We start from the raw sequence: 27097 nt of genomic DNA, 5'->3' as shown, positions 1-27097 counted from the left end.
TTTGAATTACTGAAATAAATGAACTTTTCCACGACATTCTAATTTATTGAAATGCACCTGTATTACATTTTGTAACACTGATCTCAAAATATACTTTGAAACCCTTTCTAACATGAGATCACAAAATAAGAAGCTAATAAAAACAATACCAATTCTAAAGCTTTTCAAAATTATGTAACTGCCCTAATTTATGTATTTTTTTCTTTTCGTTCTGTTATTTTTATTTTATTTATATATATGTATATACTGTATATGTTTGTATTACTTTTGCATTTTTGTTGTTCTGTTTTGCATGCTTTGAGATGTGCAACGTTTCCCTGTTTGCATTGTCCCTTTGTGTGATGGAACTGAATAAAGAAATGTGATGTGAAATGTGAAAAAAAAAGTGTTATGTCGAGAAAACAAGTGCACGGCTCTTATCAGCCGCCGTACACCGGTGCCCCGGATGCGCAGCGTAAAGAAGGGCGCCTGCGCAGTCCACAGATCTACAGCTCATTCGGCTCGTTTTCACAGCTCTGCCGGTCGATGTTAAGATGTTGTACATATCAGCTTTGTCTGTTAGCGGCTCACTCTCACACACACACTCATTTAAACTCATAGCTCCGGTCCGCTTCATTCACAGGCCTGCTCAGTTATGAACATGACGCCGTTTTTAGCGAGTTTTATTTATTTGGCGCTGTTGTGTAATGTTAGTAGGATCTGCTGTGATAATGACACAGAAGAGGATGAGCACGCCAAACACACATACACGGTGGAGATGTTCAATGATGCCGTCTCTACTGCTCCACACTTCGTCATGTTCTACGCGCCCTGGTAAAACCGAACACTTCTAACTGAATATTTTCATTATATTGAGATATATATAAAATGGTAAGGTGATTTAAATTGCTGCAATGTTTGAAGTGACTCCATTAACTCCATTAGCCACTTTAATCTACAGAGACACTCATTATAAAGTCAATTTTCTAATGCACGTTCATACAAAGACACGAAGCACTGCGTTTTGACATTAGAGTGATGATAATAGACTTTGATAAAAAGTTTAAATTCCTGCAGTCATAAAGTTTTCGTGTACGTGGCAGAGCATTGAACAAGCCATGACATCAGACAGCCACTGTTTCCAACTCTCGCGAGACAAGCAAGCAACCGCAGCTTCAAACTCCAGCCCAATATTTTTTTTGATGATTTATTATAATCAATATTATTTATTATCAATTATTTATTACCAGTAAATGAGCCTGCAACATATTAAACTGAAACCACTCTTTTATCTGAAAAGCAAAAACAAGCCATTTTACAAAAATCGGCAAATTGCAACAAAAGTGGGAACTAGACTCATCTCCAATCACCTGTGAGCAGAATAGGATAGGAGAGATGGAAAAGGAGAAAAACACAAGAGCTTCAAAGGGAAGCTGTAACATAGCCACATATTTATAGCCTACTAAAACATAGGCTATTTGAACCATATTTACTCTTAGTATTAGTATAGGACTACTTGTTTTTTATTGCAGCCTGTTATAATTAATACATTACAAAAACTAAAATAAAAAATAGTGCTGTCAAACGATTAATCGCTTTCAAAATAAATGTTTGTGTTTACATAATACATGTGTGTACTGTGTATAATTATGTATATATAAATACACACATACAGCATACAAATATTTACATGCATTTATTTATATATTTATTTAGTCATTTATTATTTTATCCAAAGCGACTAACAAATGAGGACAACAGAAGCAATCAATTGTAGTATTAAAACGACTAAAAACAGATCCAGAACTAAAAGCTACAACTTTATAAATACTACCTATACACATTTTAAAAATAAAGAAATTAAATAAAAATGACAAATGCATACAACAAAATTTCAAAACTTAACATTTAAATGAAAAACAAAAAAATAAAGCTAAAAACAATTCAAAATATTAAAGAACAAAAGGTATAAGAGTATAATAATGATTCTAACATAACACTAAGCCAAACACCAAAAAAACAACTACATATGTGTATGTACAACCACACACACATACATATATATATATATATATATATATATTTATAAATTCAATATATATATGTTTATATGTACAACCACACACACATACATATATATATATATATATATATATATATACTTAATAAATATACACAGTACATACTACGTAAACAGAAACTTTTATTTTGGATGCGATTAATCGTTTGACAGCACTAATTAAATATTAGGCTACTCCTCTACGTCTACTTCTATCATCCCTTGGGTTACAGCGTCACGCACCTTCTTTTTGAACGTGATTTTTCTCCAATGAGGGGGAGGAGGGGGTCCACGAACATTAGGCAAATTACGCTACAGCACTTACATTATTGCACTGGTTGGCTATTAACTGCGAGCAGGCAGAATGCCATTCAATGCATTTGGGAATACGGCGAACATAAATAAAGAAACAAAGTTGCTTGTCAGCTTTGCCTAACAAGCAACCATATTTATTAAAAGAAGCCCAAAAAACGCAACCCACGTCCCGAGACTTTTTTACGCGACTTTACAAAAAAAAGAAGCCCAAAGTCACGTATAATACGTGGACTTGGCAACTCTGCAGACATCACTATCTCATCGTCTTAAAAAAAAAAAAAAGTACAATGGTAGTACCATGGTCTTTTAAACATGTGCTATATATATATATATATATATATATATATATATACTTAATAAATATACACAGTACATACTACGTAAACAGAAACTTTTATTTTGGATGCGATTAATCGTTTGACAGCACTAATTAAATATTAGGCTACTCCTCTACGTCTACTTCTATCATCCCTTGGGTTACAGCGTCACGCACCTTCTTTTTGAACGTGATTTTTCTCCAATGAGGGGGAGGAGGGGGTCCACGAACATTAGGCAAATTACGCTGCAGCACTTATATTATTGCACTGGTTGGCTATTAACTGCGAGCAGGCAGAATGCCATTCAATGCATTTGGGAATACGGCGAACATAAATAAAGAAACAAAGTTGCTTGTCAGCTTTGCCTAACAAGCAACCATATTTATTAAAATAAGCCCAAAAAACGCAACCCACGTCCCGAGACTTTTTTACGCGACTTTACAAAAAAAAGAAGCCCAAAGTCACGTATAATACGTGGACTTGGCAACTCTGCAGACATCACTATCTCATCGTCTTAAAAAAAAAAAAAAGTACAATGGTAGTACCATGGTCTTTTAAACATGTGCAGTGGTAATACTAGGGTTATTTTTAAGGATTAATGGTACCATATTAAACCATGGTAATATGGAAAAAATAAAAAAAGCATACAAATGACCACAGTTCTATCTATGCAGTGGTATTACCATTTTATCATCAAAGAGATGGTATTCAATCAAAACAGCCACAGACACAATCTAGAAGTGATTCTAAACCGCTAAGCAATATTCCTGAATTAATATATCATCATAATCTTTGATTTTAAACTTTATTCTTTTGGTTTTCTTCTGATTACTGTATTTTATTGTACTTTATTTTATATTGGATTCATAAGTTAGAAAAATGTTACTTTTATGTTGAAAAAGATTCACCAAGGCAGATTTTTACTTAACTTAAAGCTAAAGCAGATTTAAGAAATTGTTTTAGTTTGTAGTGACTCATTGCTCTCCTATTTTATGAAAAATGTTGTAATATGTGAAGGAATAATGAAGTAATAAATAGTATGATAAAAGTGTTTGAATATGTTTGTGGTGTGCAGGTGTGGTCACTGTCAGAGGCTGCAGGGGGCGTGGAATGAGTTGGCAGATAAATATAACAGTATGGAAGCTCCTCCAGTGTATGTTGTGAAAGTCGACTGCACAAAAGACACAAAGTTTTGCTCCAGTGAGCATGGGATCCGTGGATACCCCACGTAAGCATTGTTTCTCTGTTAGTACTGTACATCAACTAAAAAGGTGTTTCACTTATGCAGAATGCCAGTAAAATGATTCAGATGTGTAAAAACATTTTATATGCATGATTTATAGTCACCTGACAGTCATGTACCTAAGGTAAAATTACATGTGGTTTGATTAATCATTGACTGACTAACTTGGTGTTTGTTTTACAGTCTGAAGTTGTTTAAACCTGACCAGGAGGCTGTAAAGTATCAGGGCCCAAGAGATCTGCAGGCGCTGGAGAGCTGGATGCTGAAAACCCTTCAGGAGGAACCTGAAGTAAGATCATAAACAGCTAAAATGTTTTTATGACTAGAAAAAAATCTTATGCTTAATTTTAAAAGCACTTTGTCAAATACATGGTCAAGGTTTAATTAAAAAATGTCACAATATTACAGCACTCGTTCGTATTTTGTCTTTCTCCATCTCACCCCAGGAACCCCAGACTGAACCCGAGCCTCCCAAAGTCCCTGAACCCAAACAGGGCCTGTATGAACTCACAGCCACAAACTTCAATTCACACATCTCTAAAGGTAGTAGCCCAAACATCTTTTAAAAAATATATTCATGGATGCAGTCTAGGAAAAAATGCCTGAAAACATTATGACAATTAATACAATCTTTCAATCAATACTGAATGGTAGTAGTGATGAACTGGGCGATGAAACACTATATTGTTGAGTCATGCTAAAATTCATGTCGATAACAATGATAAGCTCTGGACATTTTTACTCTATGTATTAATCTAACAGAAGAAATACATGTGACAACAGCCAGTCAGTGACAGAAATCTGCATGTTCTGCGTAAATGAATGGCACGGTTTCATCTGATACACAAACTCAAACACGAATGATGCTCATGGTGATTTCAGCATCTGCGTTTATGGATTTTTTTTTTCTCATTTTGTCTCTCATAGTTGAGGTATGCCTATGATGAAAATTACAGGCCTCTCTCATCTTATTAAGTGGGAGAACTTGCACAATTGGTGGCTGACTAAATACTTTTTTTCCCCACTGTATGAGGACATGAACTTCAATCTACTTTTTTTCTAATTTTCTACTTGAAACAATAGAATAAGAAGAATAAGTTACCGATCAGATAAAATCAGTATTAACAAAATTAATTTGCACTACAGAGGTGGCACAGAAGAACACAAAAGTGGCATGTATATTTACAGACATTTAATAAGGCTCAGAGGTGGCATGGGTGCAGTTAAATTCATAAATTAATGTTGAGATTAATATAGAAATAGTAAATGATTTAAAAAACTGAAATTATACTTTAAAAATTAGACTAAAACTGCCAGTAGGTGGCAGCAAGTCACTGATTTTATCACTGAATAATTAATTCAGTTGATTTGTTCAAACGACTGATTCATTCAGGAACAAAGCAAGTGTCTTTATGAATGGGTAATTGAATAATTGACTCATTAGATCCACTTAAAAACACACATTCTTTCATAAACAAAACATTGCTGTGTTTGCTTAGAGATGTGCAGCGGCTCAGTCATGACTTTGTTTGAAACTATTTTCGTTGACGAAATATTGATTTAATAACAGTTCAGTAAACAAGAAGTTAATATTAGTAACTTACATTGTCTAACTACAACAGTATTGCCTAATTTTGCAGATCACATTTGCAGACTCCTTTATCATTAAAAGCTGCTACTCGTCTTCGTTCATCGCGATCTCACAAAGTTCCATTATAATCAATGAATCTCTTATTTACATCATGTCTGCACTTTGTTATAGTAGAGGATTCGTGAGCTTGCATAACTCAGCACTGAACAAAGCTCTGGTGTTTTGAGCAGTGAGTGAATTCTGACTAACATTGCATTGCATTCAAGGAATTCTACAGATATGTCTGTGATGCATTACTCAACACTGCAAAAACACATTGTATGTAAGAAACCATTGAAGCTCCTCGAGCACAAACACAAATATGCTGATTGACTCAGTCGCAGCTGGTGCTCCTACAGTGTTTCCCCTGCCATTATATTAGGGGGGCGCCCTGCCCCGCCAATATCAACCCCCCTCCGAAGGTAGTTAATTTTATTCAATTTTATTTTCTATATAGCACCAGATCACAACAGAATTAATTTAAGGTTACCTTTCCTATAGAATAGGTCTATACCTTGTTGTTTTATTAAACAAACTAAATAGCCTTGTGTTATTTATCTTATGAGTACACTTAAATATGGCCTAGTATATGTAAATATTAAGCCATAAAAAGACTATTTAAACATGAAATACACACACGTTCTGCGTGTCTAGCGTTGTAACGGTATGATAATCGTCTCAGAAAATATCACGGTTTCCACGGTTTTCACTGTATATATTAAACAATAATTCTTATCAGTAACAATGACTCTTAAAAGAACAAGAACAAGTTATTTGAGTGAACAAATCCTTTATTACAACAAACTTGAAACCATTTTAATGAAATAAAGTCTCCCTTCTGAACAAAATAAATAAAAAACAATAAAAAATTAAGCTTGTACACCTTATGTATATCTATATCACACTTTAACATTTTAATTAATGTTTTAAAATGTTATCAAATGAAAATGTACAACTCCTTTTATTTTTAAGTTAAAACATGGACAAACATTATATTCCTTGAAAACAATGTTTAAATTATTTTATTATAAATAATATTATTGTTGTTGTTATAACTTTGAAATAGCCTACAATGTACAATGCTAATATCATAATATGCAATGTCATTATTTCAAGTTAAATCAAACTTTTATTTTGACGGGTTGTAGGCAGACCTGTGTATTTAACAATGGTTTTTCTCAAATAAAACTAGGAGATGTTTATTTACATTTTCTCTCAGAGCAGCTCTGCTGATGTTCATGTTTATGTATCTTAGACGCTGAAAACACCATTTATGTATGCGTACTTCAGTATGTAATAGATAAAACGGCGCCACTCAGAGACATGTAGAAACAAGCAGATTATTTATATAGCAGTCTCTTTGCGCATAAATATTCACAGACATTTATCATATCTACTTTTGATTGATACATCCATCAGATGGCGCGTTTTATGTGACATCCTCGTTATACTGTAAATTCCATATTCACGACTGTGCCGGGATTCCCTCTTCATCACGGAAATCATACGGTCTCAATTTATAACTTGTTGTTAATGCGACACAACTTAATCTGCATGGAGATATGGTGTCAGCGAATATGAGCGAAGATGTTGGATGTATTGCCTGCTTTTGCAGCCACATTGCGTCCACATTTTTTGCAAATTGGATCCATCCTCAAGGACAAACCCGCGTGATGGAGATTAGATATAATCTCTGTCTCTGTCATTTTCTCAGGGTGTCCGCAGGGTCTTAAAAAGTATTAAAAGTTGATAAATCAATTTAGAGAAGATTAAGTCTTAAATGGCATTTTCCAAGGTATTACATTTTGTATTATCTTTTCATTATGTATATTTGTCTGAATAGTGAGGTTCTATGTAGTTTATTTATGGATTCCTGCAAGATTTGATGTCATCTGTTACAGAGCTCACTGACTGACTGCGCCACTGCGTGATAGCGCGGGGCTTGTTGATCCCGCTCTCGCTGAATTTCTGACCATTACCGCATGCTCCCATCCGCTCCCACGATTTTTGTGTCCGCTACCGCAAACATTCTAATATTGTATATAATTTTCGCGCATCAGGGCGCAGCTATCAATATGTGGGGTATTTAAATCCCTTTTGAATGAGCGCTCGCAGTCGCATTGTGTAAAGTGAGCACATCTTACGATAAAAGATATTTGTCAATGAGCTCGGGATCTGTTGAGGAGAAAATCCTCCAACATCTTGTCAGTTATCTCTCGTTACTTTTGACCCGTGATCAGTCAAATCTGCTGCTCGTGTTGGATGCAGGGTTGTTGTTGTTTTTTTCCACGAAAATTTAACGTATCTTTAGATTTATTTGAACCTGCATTCTTTAGAAATATTGTATTTTAGTATCTTTTTTTGACTTTGAAAGAGATGCATATCTTGCATATTCTGTGGGGACTTTGGAGTAGATCAAGACAGTTACAGTGTGTGCTCATACTGGATTTATTGTCAAAACATCTTTCGTCACATTTATGCTTTTAATAAAATATTTCATTTTGTTGGTTTAATTAGCCCAAGCCTCTAAACGTGACAGCATTGTAATGCTTGTGTTTGTTTGTTTTCAGTTTCCGAGGGCAAAAGATACGAGTTTTACAGGTGTAACGGTGGAAGAGTGCCGAATACTATTGGCAACAGGTGAGGATTTCTTAAGCTCAGTTGTCAGAAATGTTCCATTTAACTACATTAATGGGTTGGATTCTTATGCTCACCGATGTTGCATTTTTTGATTAAAATAAAAAGTAAAAACAGTAATATTGTGATATTAATATTACAATTCAAAATAACTGTTTTCTAATTTATTATTATGATGGCAAAGCTGAATTTTCAGCAGCCATTACTCCAGTCTTGAGTTTCACTTCATCACATGAAATTGTTCTAAATATGCTCGAGTAACATTTCTTATCAAAACAGTTTGTGGAAACGGTGCTAGAATTTTTTTTTCAGGATTCTTTGATTAATAGAAAGCAAAAAGAAACATCATTTTTACTTTTTCTCATTTCTTTGTTTTGCAGGAAACATGCAGCACACAGATGAGGAGAAAAAGGGATTGTGGAAGACACTAATGGAGCGCTTCTCCTCCAAACCTGAAGATGGAACTCCTGAAAAAGCTGAAAAATAATCAGCATATTGCACTGATCTTATTTATTCCCCTTTGCTCTTTTTCAAATAAAAGGATTAAGGTGTGTATGTAAATCTTCACTTCTAACAGCTGTAGCTCTCTTCATGTTGATCTTTCATGTCGAACAGAGACTTCCAAGAAGTAAAACTGATTGTTTTATTTCAGGGTGTCCGCGGGGTCTTAAAAAGTATTAAAAGTTGATAAATCAATTTAGAGAAGATTAAGTCTTAAATGGCATTTTCCAAGGTATTACATTTTGTATTATCTTTTCATTATGTATATTTGTCTGAATAGTGAGGTTCTATGTAGTTTATTTATGGATTCCTGCAAGATTTGATGTCATCTGTTACAGAGCTCACTGACTGACTGCGCCACTGCGTGATAGCGCGGGGCTTGTTGATCCCGCTCTCGCTGAATTTCTGACCATTACCGCATGCTCCCATCCGCTCCCACGATTTTTGTGTCCGCTACCGCAAACATTCTAATATTGTATATAATTTTCGCGCATCAGGGCGCAGCTATCAATATGTGGGGTATTTAAATCCCTTTTGAATGAGCGCTCGCAGTCGCATTGTGTAAAGTGAGCACATCTTACGATAAAAGATATTTGTCAATGAGCTCGGGATCTGTTGAGGAGAAAATCCTCCAACATCTTGTCAGTTATCTCTCGTTACTTTTGACCCGTGATCAGTCAAATCTGCTGCTCGTGTTGGATGCAGGGTTGTTGTTGTTTTTTTCCACGAAATTGGGCTGCTTTTAATCTGTTGCCGTGGGTTGATTTTTCCCCAGTGGGTTAAAGGTTTGAAATATTGCATAAATTACATTTGGTTGAAATGCTTGTACTGAAACATTTTGCATTCTACCTGTAATAAAACTGTGCTAAATATTTTTGGCCACACTAGTAGGAAGCATTTGAGCTGTGTTTATGATAAATGTGCATAACAGTGACTGTAAAATATGTATTTTAGGGATGGAAATTACATTTTTATATTTGGGACATGGTAATTGCGCTACTTTGGGCTGTTTTTTTTTTTTTTTTTTTACTGGCATGGGCTTGGGATGCACAATTAAAATGATGTAATAGTTGTGATCATTATTTTACCTTCCATGATCATTCAGACATGATCAGGTGCAATACTGACACTCTGTCAAGTCTGCATTAAATCAAGCACTCCATAATCACAGGTAAACTGTCTGATCAGTCAAATGTTTGTCATGAGAAGTGTTCCACAAAACAGCTATGGTTTGCACAGTTATAAGAGTTGATGTTACAAATACATCTTTTAAATGTGTGAACTCATTGCCCCGTTAGCACGGAGAGCTTTTTTTCCCTCCTCAGTAAGTTTTGTCAGTTGTTTTGTTTATTGGTCTATTTCTTGTTTCTTGGGTTGCATTGGTTAGTCACTCAATTAATTATCTTGTGCTTTGTTCCCCACTTCTGAATTATGTTGTATTGATAAGGAGTTATCACAAAGTAAGTCTGTTTAGTTGTGCTATCTTACAATCAATATATAGTAAATGTAAGTTAAAGTGTCGCCGGTGTAACTGGTTAAAACTTGGAGTGGCGATGAGGTCTTAAAATGTATGGAAAGAGTCTTAAAAAAGGTCTTAAAGGGTATTAAATTGAACTCCATGATTCCTGTATATACACTGTTTTCTCCGCTGCACGTAAGCAGCCAAGTGAAGCAGCCGACCGGAAATAAGTTGTATATGCGCGGGTGAGATTTTTTTTCATTCATTAAAAAAAAAAAACAGTAGATATGCAAATGTTTACGGTATGATAACAGTGCACGTTCAAACCGCCATACCAGTATACCGTTACAACCCTATGCGTGTCTGTGTTAGTGAATGGCGCAGACGCGCGGTTTTGTTTACTACACACATACTGAAGCGTGCGTGATTTCAGCATCTGCCGTTATTCTGACGATTTGTGCTACCCGCTCAGATTGTGCTACCTCCCATTAAAAGGATAGGTAGCACAAATTGATAGCGAAAAATGCTACCAATCAGATTGTGCTACCAGCATTTTTTTTAATGTCCATACCTACCTCTACCAGTGGCGTGCGGTGGTGTTTTAAAATGAGGAGGCAGTTATATATATATATATATAGTGTGTGTGTGTGTGTGTGACCTTGGAGCACAAAAGCAGTCATAAGTAGCACGGTATATTTGTAGCAATAGCCAACAATACATCGTATGGGTCAAAATTATTGATTTTTCTTTTATTCCAAAAATCATTAGAATATTAAGTAAAGATCATGTTCCATGAAGATATTTAGTAAACATCTTACCGTAAATATATCAAAACTTAATTTTTGATTAGTAATATGCATTGCTAAGAACTTAATTTAGACAACTTTAAAGGCGATTTTCTCAATATTTAGATTTTTTTTTTTTTTGCATCCTCAGATTCCAGATTTGCAAATAGTTGTATCTCAGCCAAATATTGTCCTATTCTAACAAACCATACATCAATGGAAAGCTTATTTATTCAGCTTTCGGATAATGCATAAATCACAATTTCATAAAATTGACTTATGACTAGTTTTGTGGTCCAGGGTCACATATATAAAATGAATGTCCCTGTTACACTAAATGTTTTCACTAAGTGCAAATAGCTATAGATTCTATTTACACCTAGCAGGATTTTCTGCTATTTATACTACTTATTGCAAATAGTGGCAATTATCTGCACCTATGTATTGTAGTACATTATAAAACAGTATGTAATAATAACAATAACAACGATGTGATATCTGATTTGAAAAAGTGGATTCGAACCCCGGTCGATCGTGTCAAAATCGACTTCAACACATACTTCACCATCTACGCTACTGGAGCTGTTATTAGACGATAGTCTTTTGTAATGCTTTGTAATCACACGTTGGTGTGCAGAGCTAGTGTAAAAAGCCTCTGCCAACAAGGCGGGCTATTTGCACTTGTAAATAGACACTCCGTTTTTTTATTTGTGAACTGGTGTTCAGCTGTTCTTTTTAATGGTCAGCTTATTTCGGGTCATCATCATAAAAGCCCTGTAAACACTGCCACAGACACAAAGATACATATTTCATTCCATCATGCTGAATGCTCACTAAAAACTGACACAGTCATCATGTTTTCAAGTCATTTCATGTTTCATTTTGACATGACTCAAAGCAGTGATATCTAAGTAGGAGAGTTGTTTACTTACTTTATAATTAGTCAATAACTCAATTTTCTTCATTCAGGCCGAGAGTTCACACACAAAAAAGAGGCGGGATTTATCACATGAACCAATCACATCCAATCATAACGATCATATCCAATTATAGTGTGACGGAGGCATTGCCTCCTCTCACGTAACTTTCCCCCATTCATTTTAATGAGCCTCCAGAAAAGTCACGGCATGCTTTGGGGTCTCTGTAGAAAGTCAATGGACCAAGGGGAGGCAAGCCTCCGCTGTAACTTTAGCTGCGGGTGTCGCTGTTGGACAGTGTTACTTTATAAAAACGAGTGACTTTTAGACTTTTAATGTCATATTTAGTCATATTTGCGTCGTTTTATTTTTGTAATATCAATTATTTTCTCATCCACTTTTGAAGAGAGGAGACACTGCCTCCCTTGCCTCCTCGGAGGAAATGCCCCTGACCCCTACCCTAAACTTACCCTTAAAACAATGCAAATATATTTTTGGTAGCACAATCTGATAGGTAGCATGTTTCGTCGGTACACCGTCTCACTAAATGAGGACATAAATACATGAACAACATCTCCAAAACATTTGAGTAAAACTAGCCTCACATCACACAGAAATGTAAAGGTATTCACAGCAACCCGTCAAAATAAAAGTGTGGTTTGTGCCAGAGATATTGTTCAGTAGAATGTACAAAATACTACTAATAGCCTACTACAGACCAATTTGGAGTAGTTGTCACAGTTACGTCACTTGCAGCTGCGTGCGCATTGTGGTAGCATAAAAACACTGGGAACAAACAAATGGAGGGAAACGGGGAAAATCCATGGAATAAGAGAAACAATGTATTGTTGTGCCTTTGGATGTCAGAATCGGAATGCAAATAATTTGTATATAATACTTTCGTCAAAGACGCCATTTGAAGCTAAACGCAGACGTTTAAACAGACAGACTATGGATGAAACCTGCTATGATTACCCTACTTTTAAAGCATACATTTGATTTAAACAATAGGTCTATATAATATTCACATAGGGGACATATTGTATTTGCCCTACAGTTGAAATACATGCATAAAAACCTATTTAAACCTATAACATTTTTACCTATTTTCAAGTTTATATCTTGATATATAAGTTTATATCTTGACTTTATAACTTGATTCAACTCAACAATTGTGAGTTTGTTAATTCTAAGGGGAAAAAAGCCGGAAGTGTGGGATTATAAACTATAAAGAAAGAATGACAAGTTGATTTTTCTTCGTACCGTGAGATATAATCTCGGAATTGCAAGAAAAAGTCAGAATTTTGAAATATAAACTCAAGTTTTTTTATTTTATTCCATGACTTGAATAGACTGCTATGTTAAAACAGTCATTTTCTGCCACCAGATAGGCTCTGCCCACAAAAAACTTAATCACTGTTTGCAAACACTGTCATTGTTCTATTAGTACTACTACTAAAATTATTAAAACCTTAAGGAATTAAGGAATAATCACACAACATTTCTTCCATGTTTTAATGTTAGTAGTAAATCCCCTTTGTTTGCCAAAAATAAACTTTAATTTTCAATAATTAAAAGATAAATTAAATTAATGTATTATGCCTAGGGATGCACCGATACCACTTTTTCCAGTACTCGCCCGATACCGATACTTTTATTTTTGGTACTTGCCGATACCGAGTACCGATACCAATATTTTCATTGCATTTGTAAATTTTTAAAATATTGGGTACAGAAACCAAAAGAGTATGTATAATGTTAGTTGGTTAACTTAATTTATCAAATTGATACAGTCAAACCAAAATTTATTCAGACACCTTCAACATTTCTCACATTATCACAGTTTATTCGCTATAGTTTAGAAAATGGTAATAAAATATGACAAGAACTCAGAGTTAAACTGTGTCAGAACAAATTCAGCTTGATAATGTCAGATAACTTTGATAGAAAGGTATGTAATGCATTACAATCAACCAAAAATTATTCATACAGCTATCAATACTTTGTCGGGTGACCATTAGCCTTAATGACAGCATATAGTCTCCTGGGCATGCTGTCAACCAGGTTCATGCAGACCTGAACTTACATTTTTTCCCAGACTCGGTCTGAATAATTTTTGGTCCCAAATTTGTATCAATTTTACTGGTAGTCCACTGTATGAAGAATGTTTGGGTATAATATATCACAGTTTAGTTTATTTTGCCATCCTCACTTACATCTGGTCAGGACATCTGGTCTCTGAATAATTTTTGGTTTGACTGTATATCCTTCTGTTATTTTCACACTTAATTATGCCCATTAAAATGTATTTTACAAGTTTGTTACTTTCACTGTTCATTTTTTTCTCTCTCTATGGTAGCCTACATCATCTTTAATTTAATAGCATTAGAGCTGCTCCATTGCAGCGGCTTAGTACTGTAATCACGCGATTTGCTGTAAAAATGCAGGGAACCACTCGCTATAAATCTCCTAACTGTGATATTTTCATAAATAGAAGTCGCGTTTTTTCATCTGAAACGTGCAGCGATTTATTTTCCAAAGCCACTCATATAATGCAGAAACAGTCATGAAGCAAGCAAAACGCGCACCGCGCACACATATTTGTAGGCTACTGGTGCAGAATGAGAGGGACGAGTATAGTACAGCCTTGCGCATTTCACACAGGCTGTTAGTTTCACTTTCGCCAGAAAGTCGTGTATGTTTAAGGGTGAAAATAAATAACGTTTATAGTGAATGCCCCTATAAATTGTCTTATATTTACGATTTAGTTTTAATCCAAATGATGCGTGCTAAGTGAGCGAACATCAATAAAGATCACACAACAGAAGTGCGCGCTCTCTCTCCCTCCCTCTCTCCCTCCCTACCATTAAGTAACTTGTGCATTGTTTTACTTACTTCTTTTTGACATATCCGACCGAACTACAAGCTTTGCAGTGATGTCTGTGAGAAAGGGATATTCACTCGACAAGCTCGCGCATCTGCGCCGCCGCACACTCAATCCACTCAGCGTGATTTGCTTACCAGCTGGCGCAAATCAGCTATGCAGGCATTAATACTGAATGTTTTATATTCATTGCATACATATACTTCGTAGACATATTTAATCTCTAATAACTCCATTCTGATGTCTGTTGTAGGTGTTTCTTTGTCTGAATATGGCACTTATCACATGCTGTTTGGTATCGTGGCATTTTAACGAGTATGAGAACAGTAGAGCTCAGTATCGGGCCCGATACCAATATCGGTATCGGTGCATCCCTAAGTATGCCTTAATTTGATAATCAGACCATTTTAAATACACAACACAGGCAATAACACAACAATTCATGACGTTTCTTGTAACATCATACGGTTGTGGGTGGCATGACTGTTGTGTAGATTGGCTGTGAGATGACACTGTAAATTCTCTTCTCGTTGTGCATAAATGTGCAGCCTGCAACACCATATTTTCTGCAGTCTGTGATAATTTTGATCAGTTATGATTAAAGCCATTGTTTTTATGTGTTATCCTACTTCAGACACGGATTCTTGTTGCATTTTGAGGCTGTAACCCTATAATTCACCTCTACAGGTTCTCACTTTGTGAAGTTCTTTGCACCATGGTGTGGGCACTGCAAAGCCATGGCTCCAACATGGGAACAGCTCGCCACCAGTTTTGAGCATTCAGACAGTGTCAAGATCGGCAAGGTGAGAGAGGCCATTGTGGTTTCTCTCGTGTTTTTTCTGTACTGCAGATTGACTTCTGTTTTCTGATATTTACATATTTTGCTTGCTAAAGGTGGATTGCACACAGCACTATGAGGTGTGTTCAAATAATCAGGTTCGTGGTTATCCCACGCTGCTCTTCTTCACTGATGGAGAGAAGGTAAGAACATCTAGAGTGGCATAATTTCTTATGATGTGTATTAATGTGTATACATTATACTGTTCAAAAGTTTGGGGTTGGTAGTTTTTTTTTTTTGAAAGTCTCATACTCAAGACTGCATTGTTTGATTAATATATATTAAAACCGCAATACTGCGAAATGTGAAAAACACTAAAATGTGTTAAAATGTAATTTATTCTTGTGATGGCAAAGCTGAATTTTCAGTACTCGTCTTCAATGTCATGCCGAAAATCATCAAAAAAAATGAAAGTATAATTTTGCCAGGAAAAGTTTTAGAATTTTTATCATATGTTAATGTAAAAAATCTTATGTAATATAACATGTTTGTTTGCTGGTTTTTATTGTATTTGTTATACTTGCATTTTTTGACTAGTTCTTTACCATGAAAATAGCCTAAGATGCTGACATGGCATTAAATAAAAATATACTACTACTCAATGTCACGCGATCCTTCAGAAATCATTGTAATATGCTTATTTGGTGCTCAGGAAGTATTTATTATCATCATCAATACTGGAAGTTGCTTAATCTGCTGCTATACATTTTTATGGGAACTGTGATGAATGCAATGTTCAAAAGAACATGTAGTCATTATTTACTGTCCCTTTTGATTAGTTCAATGTGTCTTTGCTGAATAACTTAAAAAAAAAAAACCTTACCCCAGATGTTGCCCTTTTTTCTTTTTCTTTTCAGATATTCTGTTACGTTTTCTATGCTTCCTACATCCTCACAACCATGAACCACCATGCACTATTTTTCACTTGTAAAATCATAATGTTCCCAAATAAGCGAATCAAATTGTAACTAGATGTTATGAATTAAGTATGGTAATAAAAGTCTGATAGTTGTCAGTGTTTACACTAAAAAATAACAGTAACCATGCACATGCCGTGTGTTTTCAGGTTGATCAGTACAGAGGAAAGCGTGATCTGGACTCATTTAAAGAGTTTGTTGATAATCACGTAAAAGCTGCTGAATCTAAAGATGAACCTGCGAAAGAGGAGGAGCACGCTCACGAAATCCCACCTAGCGCTGAACCTGAAAAACAAGAGGTGGGTGTCTGTTTTAATTTTCACACAGTACAGGTTTTGTTTGCAATTTCCTGCTTGGCACCATAGAGATTTGATTCGTTTGTGTGTGCGGGCAGATGTTTGAACAGCGAGCTGCAGAATTTGGCCCGTAGACACAAATCTGCATCTTGAAACCGAGGTAGTAATTATGGGCAGAGCAGCTATTTCCTCCTGCTGATGCAAATGTGCATGTGTGCGTGCACGTGGGTTGGTGGGCGGGGAACTTAAAGAGCTGTTATTTTGTTTTGTTAATTGGCTTTCCTGTCTAAGCTTGCCTTTTATAAAGGGATTTTGGCTGGCTGGAATTGTTGGATGGCTAAATAGTGTCCCTCAAGAGCTCTGTTTCAGAGTCCTCGTTTTTTTTTTTTTTGTAGTTGGAGGATTATTTAAAAAAATTGTAAACCGTTGCTGGTGCCTTTGAGATGAGACCTTGCTCTTAAATAAATGTTCAGAACTGGTGTTGTAATTAAGGAAACCATCCAAGTGAGAGGTATTTAAACTTCAGCAGGATATGATCACCTGTGGAAATTCTCTAGGGGTTTTACTATGAATATGTTCTGCCTTGTGACGCATCAGTGCTAGAATATAATTGACACATTAGTTAAAGGGGTGGTTGACAGTTTTTTTTCTAGGCTTGATTGTGTTTATGGGGTGCAGTCTAACATGCGTTAATGCTTAGTTTGTTAAAAAAACGCATAATTTACCATTATTCCACACCGTTCTTCCTCTTCTCTAAAGCAGCGCAGCATGGCCTCGCCTCCTTTGCTGCGTGTTCCCGGAGGCGGGGTTTATGTAAAATTCTGGGTTCTTGACGTAACGGACCCGGGAAGTAACTCGTTGTAGTCCCTTACCAGTCGTTTTTGTAGGCATTAAACTGCCAGAATTTTAAAAGACGATATCTCTGTTTGCATTGAACTTTCAGCTTCGTAACTTTGCAGATATTGTTTATGATCAAACAACATTACACACTAACTGACATTAAAAAAAGTGAAATCGCAATCAACCACCCCTTTAAAGGCACAATATGTAATTTTTTGCTATTAGAGGGCGCGTATTCAAAACAAACAAAGAAACAAAGGCGTAGTTAGATGACGCCATGACTGAGTGTGGAATCATGGGAGTTGTCGTCTTCATCCCCACAGCCGATGCAATCCGACAGGACTTGGGCAGAAATCATGTTCATGGATGAGCTAATGATTTATTAACGTAGTAGAATGAAGCAGAGTGAGGAGGAAAGCCGTCGAAGCAAAACGAGGCTGCTGAACGAGCGCGACACACCGCTCAAAGGCAGCAGAGCTTTTATTATGCCACAGTCGACCGCTTCCGCTCATTCCGGAAAGCAGCGGAAGTAAGCAGCGCTGTTTTATCATACTAGATACATTAGAACTTTCTGTTATAATGCTACTCTGTGCGGTCGTCACCTGTCTAATAAAATGCATAGCATATTAAAGCGTTTGGGATAATGCAAGTACACAAGTCAGCAAAATATAAAAAAAAGCAGCGGAAGTAAGCAGCGCTGTTTTATCATACTAGATACATTAGAACTTTCTGTTATAATGCTACTCTGTGCGGTCGTCACCTGTCTAATAAAATGCATAGCATATTAAAGCGTTTGGGATAATGCAAGTACACAAGTCAGCAAAATATAAAAAAACTATTCTAGTGGTTTTTGGATATTTTAATAAAAAAATCTTACATATTGTGCCTTTAACAAGAAATATGATATAAAAGTTAAAATGCGAACAAAATGTGCTGCCACTAATTATTTTTTCTTTTTGTTTCTCTCAGTCTAATGTTCTGGTATTGACTGAGAGCAACTTTGATGAGACTGTTGCCAAAGGACTCTCCTTCATCAAGTTCTATGCTCCATGGTAAGCGTTAGTGGGGTTTCATTTCACATTTTTAATGGTACTTTATCAATAATCTAGTGGCAGGTGGGGCTGTCTGATATGACAAATATATTATTTATAATATATATATATATATATGTATACACACATACTCTTAAGTTTTACATTATTTTTATTTTATTTTTATTTCCAGTTAGTAATTGTAGGGCTTCAAATTACCTTTTTATTTATTTTTTTAATGGTCAGTTAGTTTTTCATCTTATATTTGTATTGCAGCTTTATTTCAGATGTTTTTAGATAATAACCCTGAGCAGCATTGACATTGTAGTGATATGAATGCCCTTTTTATTTGTTCAAAAAGTCTCCTAAAGTCTTTCAGTATTTTTGAGGATGTGCTGCCTTTGGTTTAAATTCAATTACCAATTATGGCAATAGAGTTTAGACGTGATTCATTTCCACAAATCCATTTTAGTACTATATTTATACAACGTTTTGTAGTATGAACCAGAATTTAACGTGTAATTAAAATTTTAAAAACACTACACTACATTTATTTTTGCACTACAAAAAATGCTTTTCTAGCTTAGATCTTTTGTCTTGTTTCCAGCCAAAATATCTAAACATTCTTAAATCAAGAACGATTTTCTAGACAAGTAAAAATTATTGTCTTGTTTTCAGAAAAAACAAGTCGAATTGAAGTGAGTTTTTGCTTGAAACAAGCAAAATAATCTGCCAATGGGGTAAGAAAAATAATCTTGTTTTCTGTTTGAAATAAGATTATTTATTGTCTATTGTCTTTTATTTTGTAATAGTTTCCTGCTGTTAGTGTCTGTCTCTTTGTGTATGTGTCATGTTCTGATTGGTTGTCCTAGTCATGTGTCTTGTCTCCCATTGGTTTGTTCTTGTCATGTAACCCTCTTGTTTGCTATAAGTAGCCATCATGTTGCCATTGTCTCTCGTCGTGTATTGATGTTGTAACCTGCTGTCAAGTCTTGGATTATTGTTTGGATGTTTGGATCACTCTGTAAATAAACTGCACTTGGGTTCTTCACTACACTCGCCTTCAGTGGATTGTTCGTTACAGAGTGATCCAAACATCCAAACAATAATCCGAGACTTGACTTGACATGAACAGACTTGACTTAACTTGACGAGGCATGAAACAGACTTGACATGAACAGACTAGACTCACCGACAGCAGGTTACAACATCAATACACGACGAGAGACAATGGTAACATGATGGCTACTTATAGCAAACAAGAGGGTCACATGACCAGAACAAACCAATGGGAGACAAGACACATGACTAGGACAACCAATCAGAACATGACACATACACAAGGCAGAGAGACATGAGGCAAGGGAAGCATGACACTAACAGAAGGAAACTATTACAAAATAAAAGACATGGAAAACGAAACAAAACCCAAACCCCACATTACAATAACATTGTTTTTCACACTACTAATATGATCAGTGTGAAGTTATTCGTTTAGTCACTGGCTTGATTCACTAATGCATAAATGGCAGTAAACCACTTTGCGACAAAGAACGTCTGTACATGAGCCCTGACATATTACACAGATCACAGGTCATGAAATGCAGTTTCAGATTTTTATATTATGTTTCTCAAAGTTTGTTTATAAAATTAGCAAAAAGTGTTTTTTTTGCACCAAAAAGCCTAACTAACAACAGAACACATCTCATTGCATATGACGATGACGCATTTGGATTTCAAATCCAGGTGTTTCAGAAGGGTAGAAAATTATAATTTATATTTTAAACTGAGGAGTTAGAGTTTTGATAATTGTTTTTATTGTAGAGTAATCTCTTCTATGTGTAATTATCACAAACATTTTGATTCTCCAACTCCATTTAATGACCGCTTGAAAAGTTTTCAACTTCTGCCGCGAGCAACAGACCCAACGCGACCAGTGTTGCCAACTAATTTTCAGGGGAAGTTGCTAAAGGAAGGTCGATTTGTTTCTAAAAGTTGCTACATGATGTTGTGATGACATTGCGTGATGACGTCATTACGTAATCACATGCAAAATTGTCAAATCTCAGCAAAAACATATATATTTTATATATGGTAATTTAGATTTGTTCGTAGCAATATAAATGCATAATATAATATTAAAATATAAATAACTATTTTTAAATTCATTGAATTATCGAAAACGTAAACATTTTTGAACGATTACAATTTAAGTTTTATACTTTAAAGCAGTTTATTAGTAGTTAGTTTGTATGCTGCACTCTAAGAAAAGTAAAAAATAATGCACAATCTACTGTGTTAATATGAAGGAATTTTCTGGATTTATTTTTCCACAGGTTTTTGTACCTGCATTTTTAATTACGCCTTGTATTTTGTGTTTTCGGGTTATAACGGATAATGTTCTGGAAAGTTACTTGCACCTTTTCCATTTTTCTGCATATTTTTCTTACAGTGCACTAACTCATCAACAATCACAGGTACAAGCTACTAACAAAGTGTCTCATAAATGAAAAATAACAGTATTCAATTATTATTATTGCTATTAAATTAAACAATTGCAAATAGCAGCTAATTTAATTCCTGTAACGTGTGTACTGCTAGGCATCTTTGGTTTTTTCTTTTTGTGTAATTTAAATGGTAAATTGTGCCTTTTTATCATTTGAGTCACTTATCAAAAGTTGCTAAAAGCTGCCAAATAAATTAAAAAAAAAAAAGCTAAATTTGTTGCTAGGTGCTTTTGGAAGAAAAAGTTGCTAGGGTAGTCTGAAAAGTTGCTAAATTTAGCAACAAAATTGCTAAGTTGGCAACACTGAACGCAACGCGACGGACCCACAATTCATTTCGCCAACGCTTGACGTAACTCCATTCAAAGTAAACGAGAGGCGTTGACTCTGACGCCCCGTGGTTCGTGGAAAAAAATCGAACCGTATGGTTCTCCACAGACGGTTCGGCACGTGCTAGGACCGTGGTTCAACTTAAATCTGACAACGAATCTGTAATATGGTTTGCTATAAATAATAACACGTAAAACAAACAGGGTTCGGCTAATATATGTTTCTGCTGGTGGATGCGCATTCTTGCTTCCCAATACATTACAACAACAGCGATGGAAAAAAAAAAACATGGACAAACCATTCACTCTTGTTCGATGCCGTATGCTAGAATATGAGCATTTATTCCGTCATCACCCGGGTGCTGATGGCGCGCGTGCACCGGTGAGACCTGAACAGCACACGTTGATATCTGTGTTTAAAGCTTAGCCAGTTTAAACATTTAAGATCCAGAGGACTCGAGCTTAAGCTTTCTTTGAAGTATTGTTTAAATGGACAAATTCACACAAAAGTTATTTCAAAATGCCCGTCTTGGTAAGTATCCTATAGCAGACATAGCCGGCTGAACGTACTATGTCAGTGCACTGGATCAGTGCATTCTCTTAAAGTGACAGCACTTTCTTAATATTAATCAAACAGCAACAACAAAGAAATCACTCACTGCTCTTGATTGAATAGCTTTTGTAACTTCAATAAAGATTCATCTTTCATTTATACAGTCAAATATGCAATGCTGTTTTACATTTCATTACTTCAAAACTAATGTTAGACCTACCTAAAAAGAAAATCACTGTTTATTTTATTTGTATCTTTACGCTATTGTATTTCTGTGCTGTTGCTTGTAGTTAGATAGATTATTCTTATTTTCTTTATTTTTATTTGACAGTATAGTTTTTGCCTAAACATAGCACATGCCGTACCGTAACCGTGATACATTCCGATCCATGAGTAAGTTGAACCGTTCCACCCCTAGTGTATATCCACATGCGTGCACACAGTGTACTCCCCTCCCCTGTCTGTTCCTCTTATCATCTTAATGTTTCCTTAGTGGCTAATCAAAAGACCCGCCACTCCCTGATTGGCTGAGCTTATCCTCTGTCGTTCAGCGACTCACTCAATATGTGTTCGTGTATTTAAGGTGTGGTCACTGTAAAAACCTGGCCCCTACCTGGGAGGATCTATCTAAAAAGGAGTTTCCTGGTCTGACTGATGTGAAGATTGCTATAGTGGACTGCACCGTGGAGAGAACGCTCTGCAACAGATACTCTGTGAGTGCAGCTCATTTAGTCTGGATCTCAGTCACATTTTTATTCCCTGATGGGTGGCAGCGAGAGTAACAAGTCTTGTGGATTGTGGATGTTTGAGGGATGGGGTCAACATAACTTCATAACTTCATTTTTTGAAATTAGGTATTTTTTTAAGCTTGTTCCAAAAACTTGTGTGCTGCCTTTCTGTCTGTTATGAATGGAAAATGTAGCAAATGTTTCTATACAGGTTTCAGTTTCATTCCATCTAATGATTCTAGTTACAAATCCTTCCATTAATGTTTTTTTTTAAACTTTTGATAAAGTCCTTTTTTCTTTTTTGTTAAGTGCATACACAATAAAAAGTCCCAGTTTTTATTTGTATTAGTTTTAATATTTAGATCTGTTATTTTAGCAACTTTTTGCCTTGGAAGCTGAAAGTGCGTTCAATTATATACAAACAAACCGAACCTCATAACTATACTGATTTGGAGCGCTCTCCGCATGGTGAGACTCAATGTGACCAACTACCTCCATCGACATTTTGAAGTGTGTATACCTATGCACACTTTTCTATCCCTGAGTTGTGAGTGGCAGTAAATAACAAAACTGAAGCAGGTCACATGACAAAGCCAACATGGTGGATCTAGTACATCCAGATTTTGTTTATGCAACATACATTCATGCTATATCGAACATACTTTTTTTCTTTCCCAAATTTGTTCCAAATCAAATAGCTACTCCGAAAGGATCCAGTTTGGCTTGGCTTCGTGTTTAATTACTACACACAATTTAAATGTATGTAAATATTTGGTCATTGTTTTCTATAGGTGCGTGGATACCCAACTCTCCTGATGTTCCGGGCGGGGCAACAGGGGGAGGAGCATAATGGAGGGCGGGACTTAGAGAGCTTGCACAATTTTGTTATGAAGCAAGCGAGAGATGAGCTGTAACTCCTCCCTCATTTTCCATCTCGCAACACATCCTCCACAAAGCAACACTATCTACATTTACCATACTGTCAAATGGACTGCTTTTTCTTCATTTCTGTCCCTCACCTGCTAAAGTGAGCAGTCTTTTCCACATGACAAAATGTGAATGTACACGATTTCATCTCTGATCAGTTGATGAGATTATTAGCGATTACAACCACAGACTTTTGATTTTACCCTTTCTCCATTAAAATAACAGCAGTATGATTTAAACAATGACACTGTTAAGATCATTACATCATTTAAGGTGCGTATTTTGTCAGTTATATTTGAGGAAATTCAGCTTAGTTTGCTATCAGCTAAGAAAATATGACCTCAGGGAGACCATGTACCCTTTAAAGAAAACCATGACATGCACCTGCTGTGATTTTTTTTATTTTTTATTTTTTCCCCTCCATTCAGTGTAAAATACTATATGATACACACTTGCAAACAGCACTTTGACCATGCACATGGTTTTTCTGTTGGAGTTTCAAATGTTTCTGTTGGGGTCTTAGGTTTTGAAATGGTTGTATCGTTCAGAAGATAAAACAATTATTAAATAAACCAGACTAAGGTAGTTTGTTAGCCAGACTGGGAGACCTGCTTAAACCAGCCAAGATTCAGATAATAATAATAATCAAACCAGGCCAGTCTTAACAAGTTTGATGGCCAGCAAACCACATTAGGCTGGTTTAACATCTTTGGTTAATTTGTCATATAAAGCTTCTTAATATTCTTATAGGCATATGAATGGGGTAAATACATTCAGACATATCCCCAATATTGCCATTATGTAATACTTTTTGTAATTTCTCAACACTCAGCAAAGTAAGACGATGCAAAATAGATCATTTGTTGCTGTATAATGACGGTTTATGGAAATATGGTTTACTTACAGTAGAGGCTGTGAAAGGTTGAAACGTTTATGGTACAGTATTTAATTTTTTTTGTCTTAGATTATTCTTCAGATGTGGCTTTTTTATTTCCCCCCCCCCCCCCCCATGTCATTTTTCCTTTGATTAGGTTTGTCTTTTAGACTCTCTGTTTGAGACTCACTCTTTTTTTCCCCCCTCTGTAATTCAGTCTTGATGGCTTTCACATGCAGTCAACCACTTTTAATATTATTAGTGAACTGCTTAAAACACTTTGTGATGGTGAAAGTCAGACACTAGCGTCGCCTGGTATCATTGCTTGAAGAATGCTGACAGACTTGTATGTGTTCTCTGATGCTCTCCAGTGGTTTCATTGATTTAAACAAATGTAATTTACATTTTTCCTTTCAAATATTCCCACACCGAGATGTTTATTTTTCTCTTTTACTGGATCTGAAAGAGAAGGAAGGGAAAAGCAATCAGAGAAACCGCATATATTCAGTGAAGTCTTTATGGGAGGCACATGGTCAAGGCCGAACTTACTGAAAAATGCAGTATTTTTGTCCTGTGTGAGAGGGGTACACGCACTGCCTGGGGGTTTTTGTACAAAAAAAAAGGCATGTTGTGACAAATTTCATAATAAAATGTCTTTTTCCAAAAATAGCAGTTTTTAATTTTTCCTTTACTCTTGTTATATGATCTCTGTGCTATAGGATTCATAAAAAGAACAATAAATAAACTGTCAAATGTACAAGTATTTACACACAAGCATCCAAATACGGTTGAGACGTAAACAGCAGTTTATGGGAGGTATGTGATATAACTAGGAATAGGAGTTGGAAAAAAATTGACAATATTTGGAAAATTGTTATACTTTTTACTACCCTCAAATTCAATTCTTGCGGCAGATTTTGAGTACAGATAAGCCTACTGGCAACCAACAGTACAACCCAATACCATAGTGATGTGGCCACTGTCAATGTGAACCAAGCAGTCGAGGTTTGGCTGGCAAGCATGGTCCTGTTGGCTTATTGGAGTCCTGTGCCAGTGAGATGAATGGAAATGCAAACAGCATTAAAATGTGACTAAACGTAACTGAATTATTTGGTTTCAGTATTGGTATAAAAATTGAAGCAATTATCAATTCCCAAATTACAAAGGGCAAACACAAAATATATTGCTACAATGCTGATAATAGTCCTATGTTGCCTGTCCAGCAAGAGTTTTGTACCATTCAATGGCTCACAGTGGAAAAAATGGATTGGCAACTGCATTTAAAAAAATGTTTGACAATAAATAGACATGAGATGTTGGAAAATCTACAGCCCATGTGAGTACGATGGCACAGAATACAAATTAAATTATTTGTAGGTCCTCGTGTATTATGGGAAGTTTTGGATGTAAGCCATCCGAGGTGCAGGTGTTGCAGGGAAATTATAGATCTGTGGTGTCGGACGGCATCAAATTACAGTTCCATCCTTGGAACGGCAGCATAATGGTTCCGTTCTTTGAGTTCTGTTGAAGTGTGTAACCACTGGCTCTGACTCACAGATGCAAACCACAGGTAGTGCAGAGCAAATATTGAGAAACTTAAAATAATTCGATTTTTTGAGACCTAAAATAGAGTCCTGTGGGTTCAAGTGACTTCATCAAAAATACACAAAGCAGTAGAAAGTTTCCTGTTCTGATTTCTGTGCTTTGGGACATAGTCATTTATAAGTTTCCGATCTTAAAGAGGTCATATCATGAGGAATCAAAGTTTCTTTTGAAATAAAAAAGCTACAGTAACTTTCAGAACTCAAACTGTCTATTTATATTGGGGAGGAAGTTCCTGAAAGTTGCAAAAAAAAAAAGATTTGTTCTGAACTTCTGGAACTTTCAAACATTAGAAAGATACAAAGTCTAGTCCTAAAGGCACAGCAAAAAAGTATCCCATTTAATTCCAAGGATCAGAATGTGGGTGGGGGAAAAAAGTCATAAAGAACTGATTTTACTGTTTTGTAAAACAAGTAGACCTTACTTAGAAAATGAAGTGATAGTGTTATGATGCGACCCCTTTAAATATTACAGACTGCATTTTAGTTCATAATTTACATTTTCTTTGTTTTAGACTTAAGGCATCAAGTTCATTTTCTGTTTATAGATTCACATGAACATCCTCTTGGCAGTTTGTAGGATCCGAAATGTCACGAGAAATGGCCATGTGTATAAAAATGAGAAGCAGCAAACTTGGATCTACCGTCGAGACATTCTCTCACATATTTTTTTTCATAATGCTTGCTTTTCGCATCTGTCTTTATTTCGTTTTGTCAGTCCTGTCTCTGTGGTGCAGCGGTCGGGCAGGGCGACACGTGTCCCTTGTGTCAGTGGCAGCCGCATGCGCGCACCACCATGTTCTTGTATTTTTTCAGAATGACGTTGGAGTTGTCGTCGTAGTAGAGCACGGAGATTGCATGCAGTTTGGTGGGAGCGCAGCATGGTTTTGGAACGTTCTCTGGATTCATGAGATGGACCTGAATAGTGGAGCA

At 35.9% G+C, this 27097-nt stretch overlaps 2 protein-coding genes across 3 annotated transcripts in view; one reads left to right on the top strand and one right to left on the bottom strand.

The window, feature by feature from the left end:
* The first annotated feature begins 506 nt into the window (after positions 1 to 506).
* Positions 507 to 24631, top strand: txndc5 (thioredoxin domain containing 5). Its single transcript, XM_016231240.1, has 10 exons — positions 507 to 813; positions 3746 to 3898; positions 4097 to 4202; positions 4360 to 4456; positions 15414 to 15529; positions 15621 to 15707; positions 16631 to 16780; positions 18587 to 18669; positions 22618 to 22747; positions 23554 to 24631. The coding sequence occupies exons 1-10, from the start codon at positions 635 to 637 to the stop codon at positions 23674 to 23676; spliced, it is 1224 nt and encodes a 407-aa protein (XP_016086726.1). The 5' UTR covers positions 507 to 634; the 3' UTR covers positions 23677 to 24631.
* The window catches only part of bmp6 (bone morphogenetic protein 6), a 51028-nt gene continuing 48038 nt past the window's right edge, over positions 24108 to 27097 (bottom strand). For both annotated transcript variants that reach the window (XM_016231237.1, XM_016231238.1), the window contains exon 7: positions 24108 to 27082. In XM_016231237.1, the coding sequence (XP_016086723.1) occupies positions 26933 to 27082 (150 nt within the window). In that variant the 3' untranslated portion in view covers positions 24108 to 26932. The remainder of the gene's footprint in view (positions 27083 to 27097) is intronic.

The sequence above is a fragment of the Sinocyclocheilus grahami genome, unplaced genomic scaffold, assembly GCF_001515645.1.
Source record: "Sinocyclocheilus grahami isolate Dianchi unplaced genomic scaffold, SAMN03320097.WGS_v1.1 scaffold385.1, whole genome shotgun sequence".
NCBI lineage: Eukaryota > Metazoa > Chordata > Actinopteri > Cypriniformes > Cyprinidae > Sinocyclocheilus > Sinocyclocheilus grahami.
This window is presented reverse-complemented; position numbering and strand designations above follow the sequence as displayed.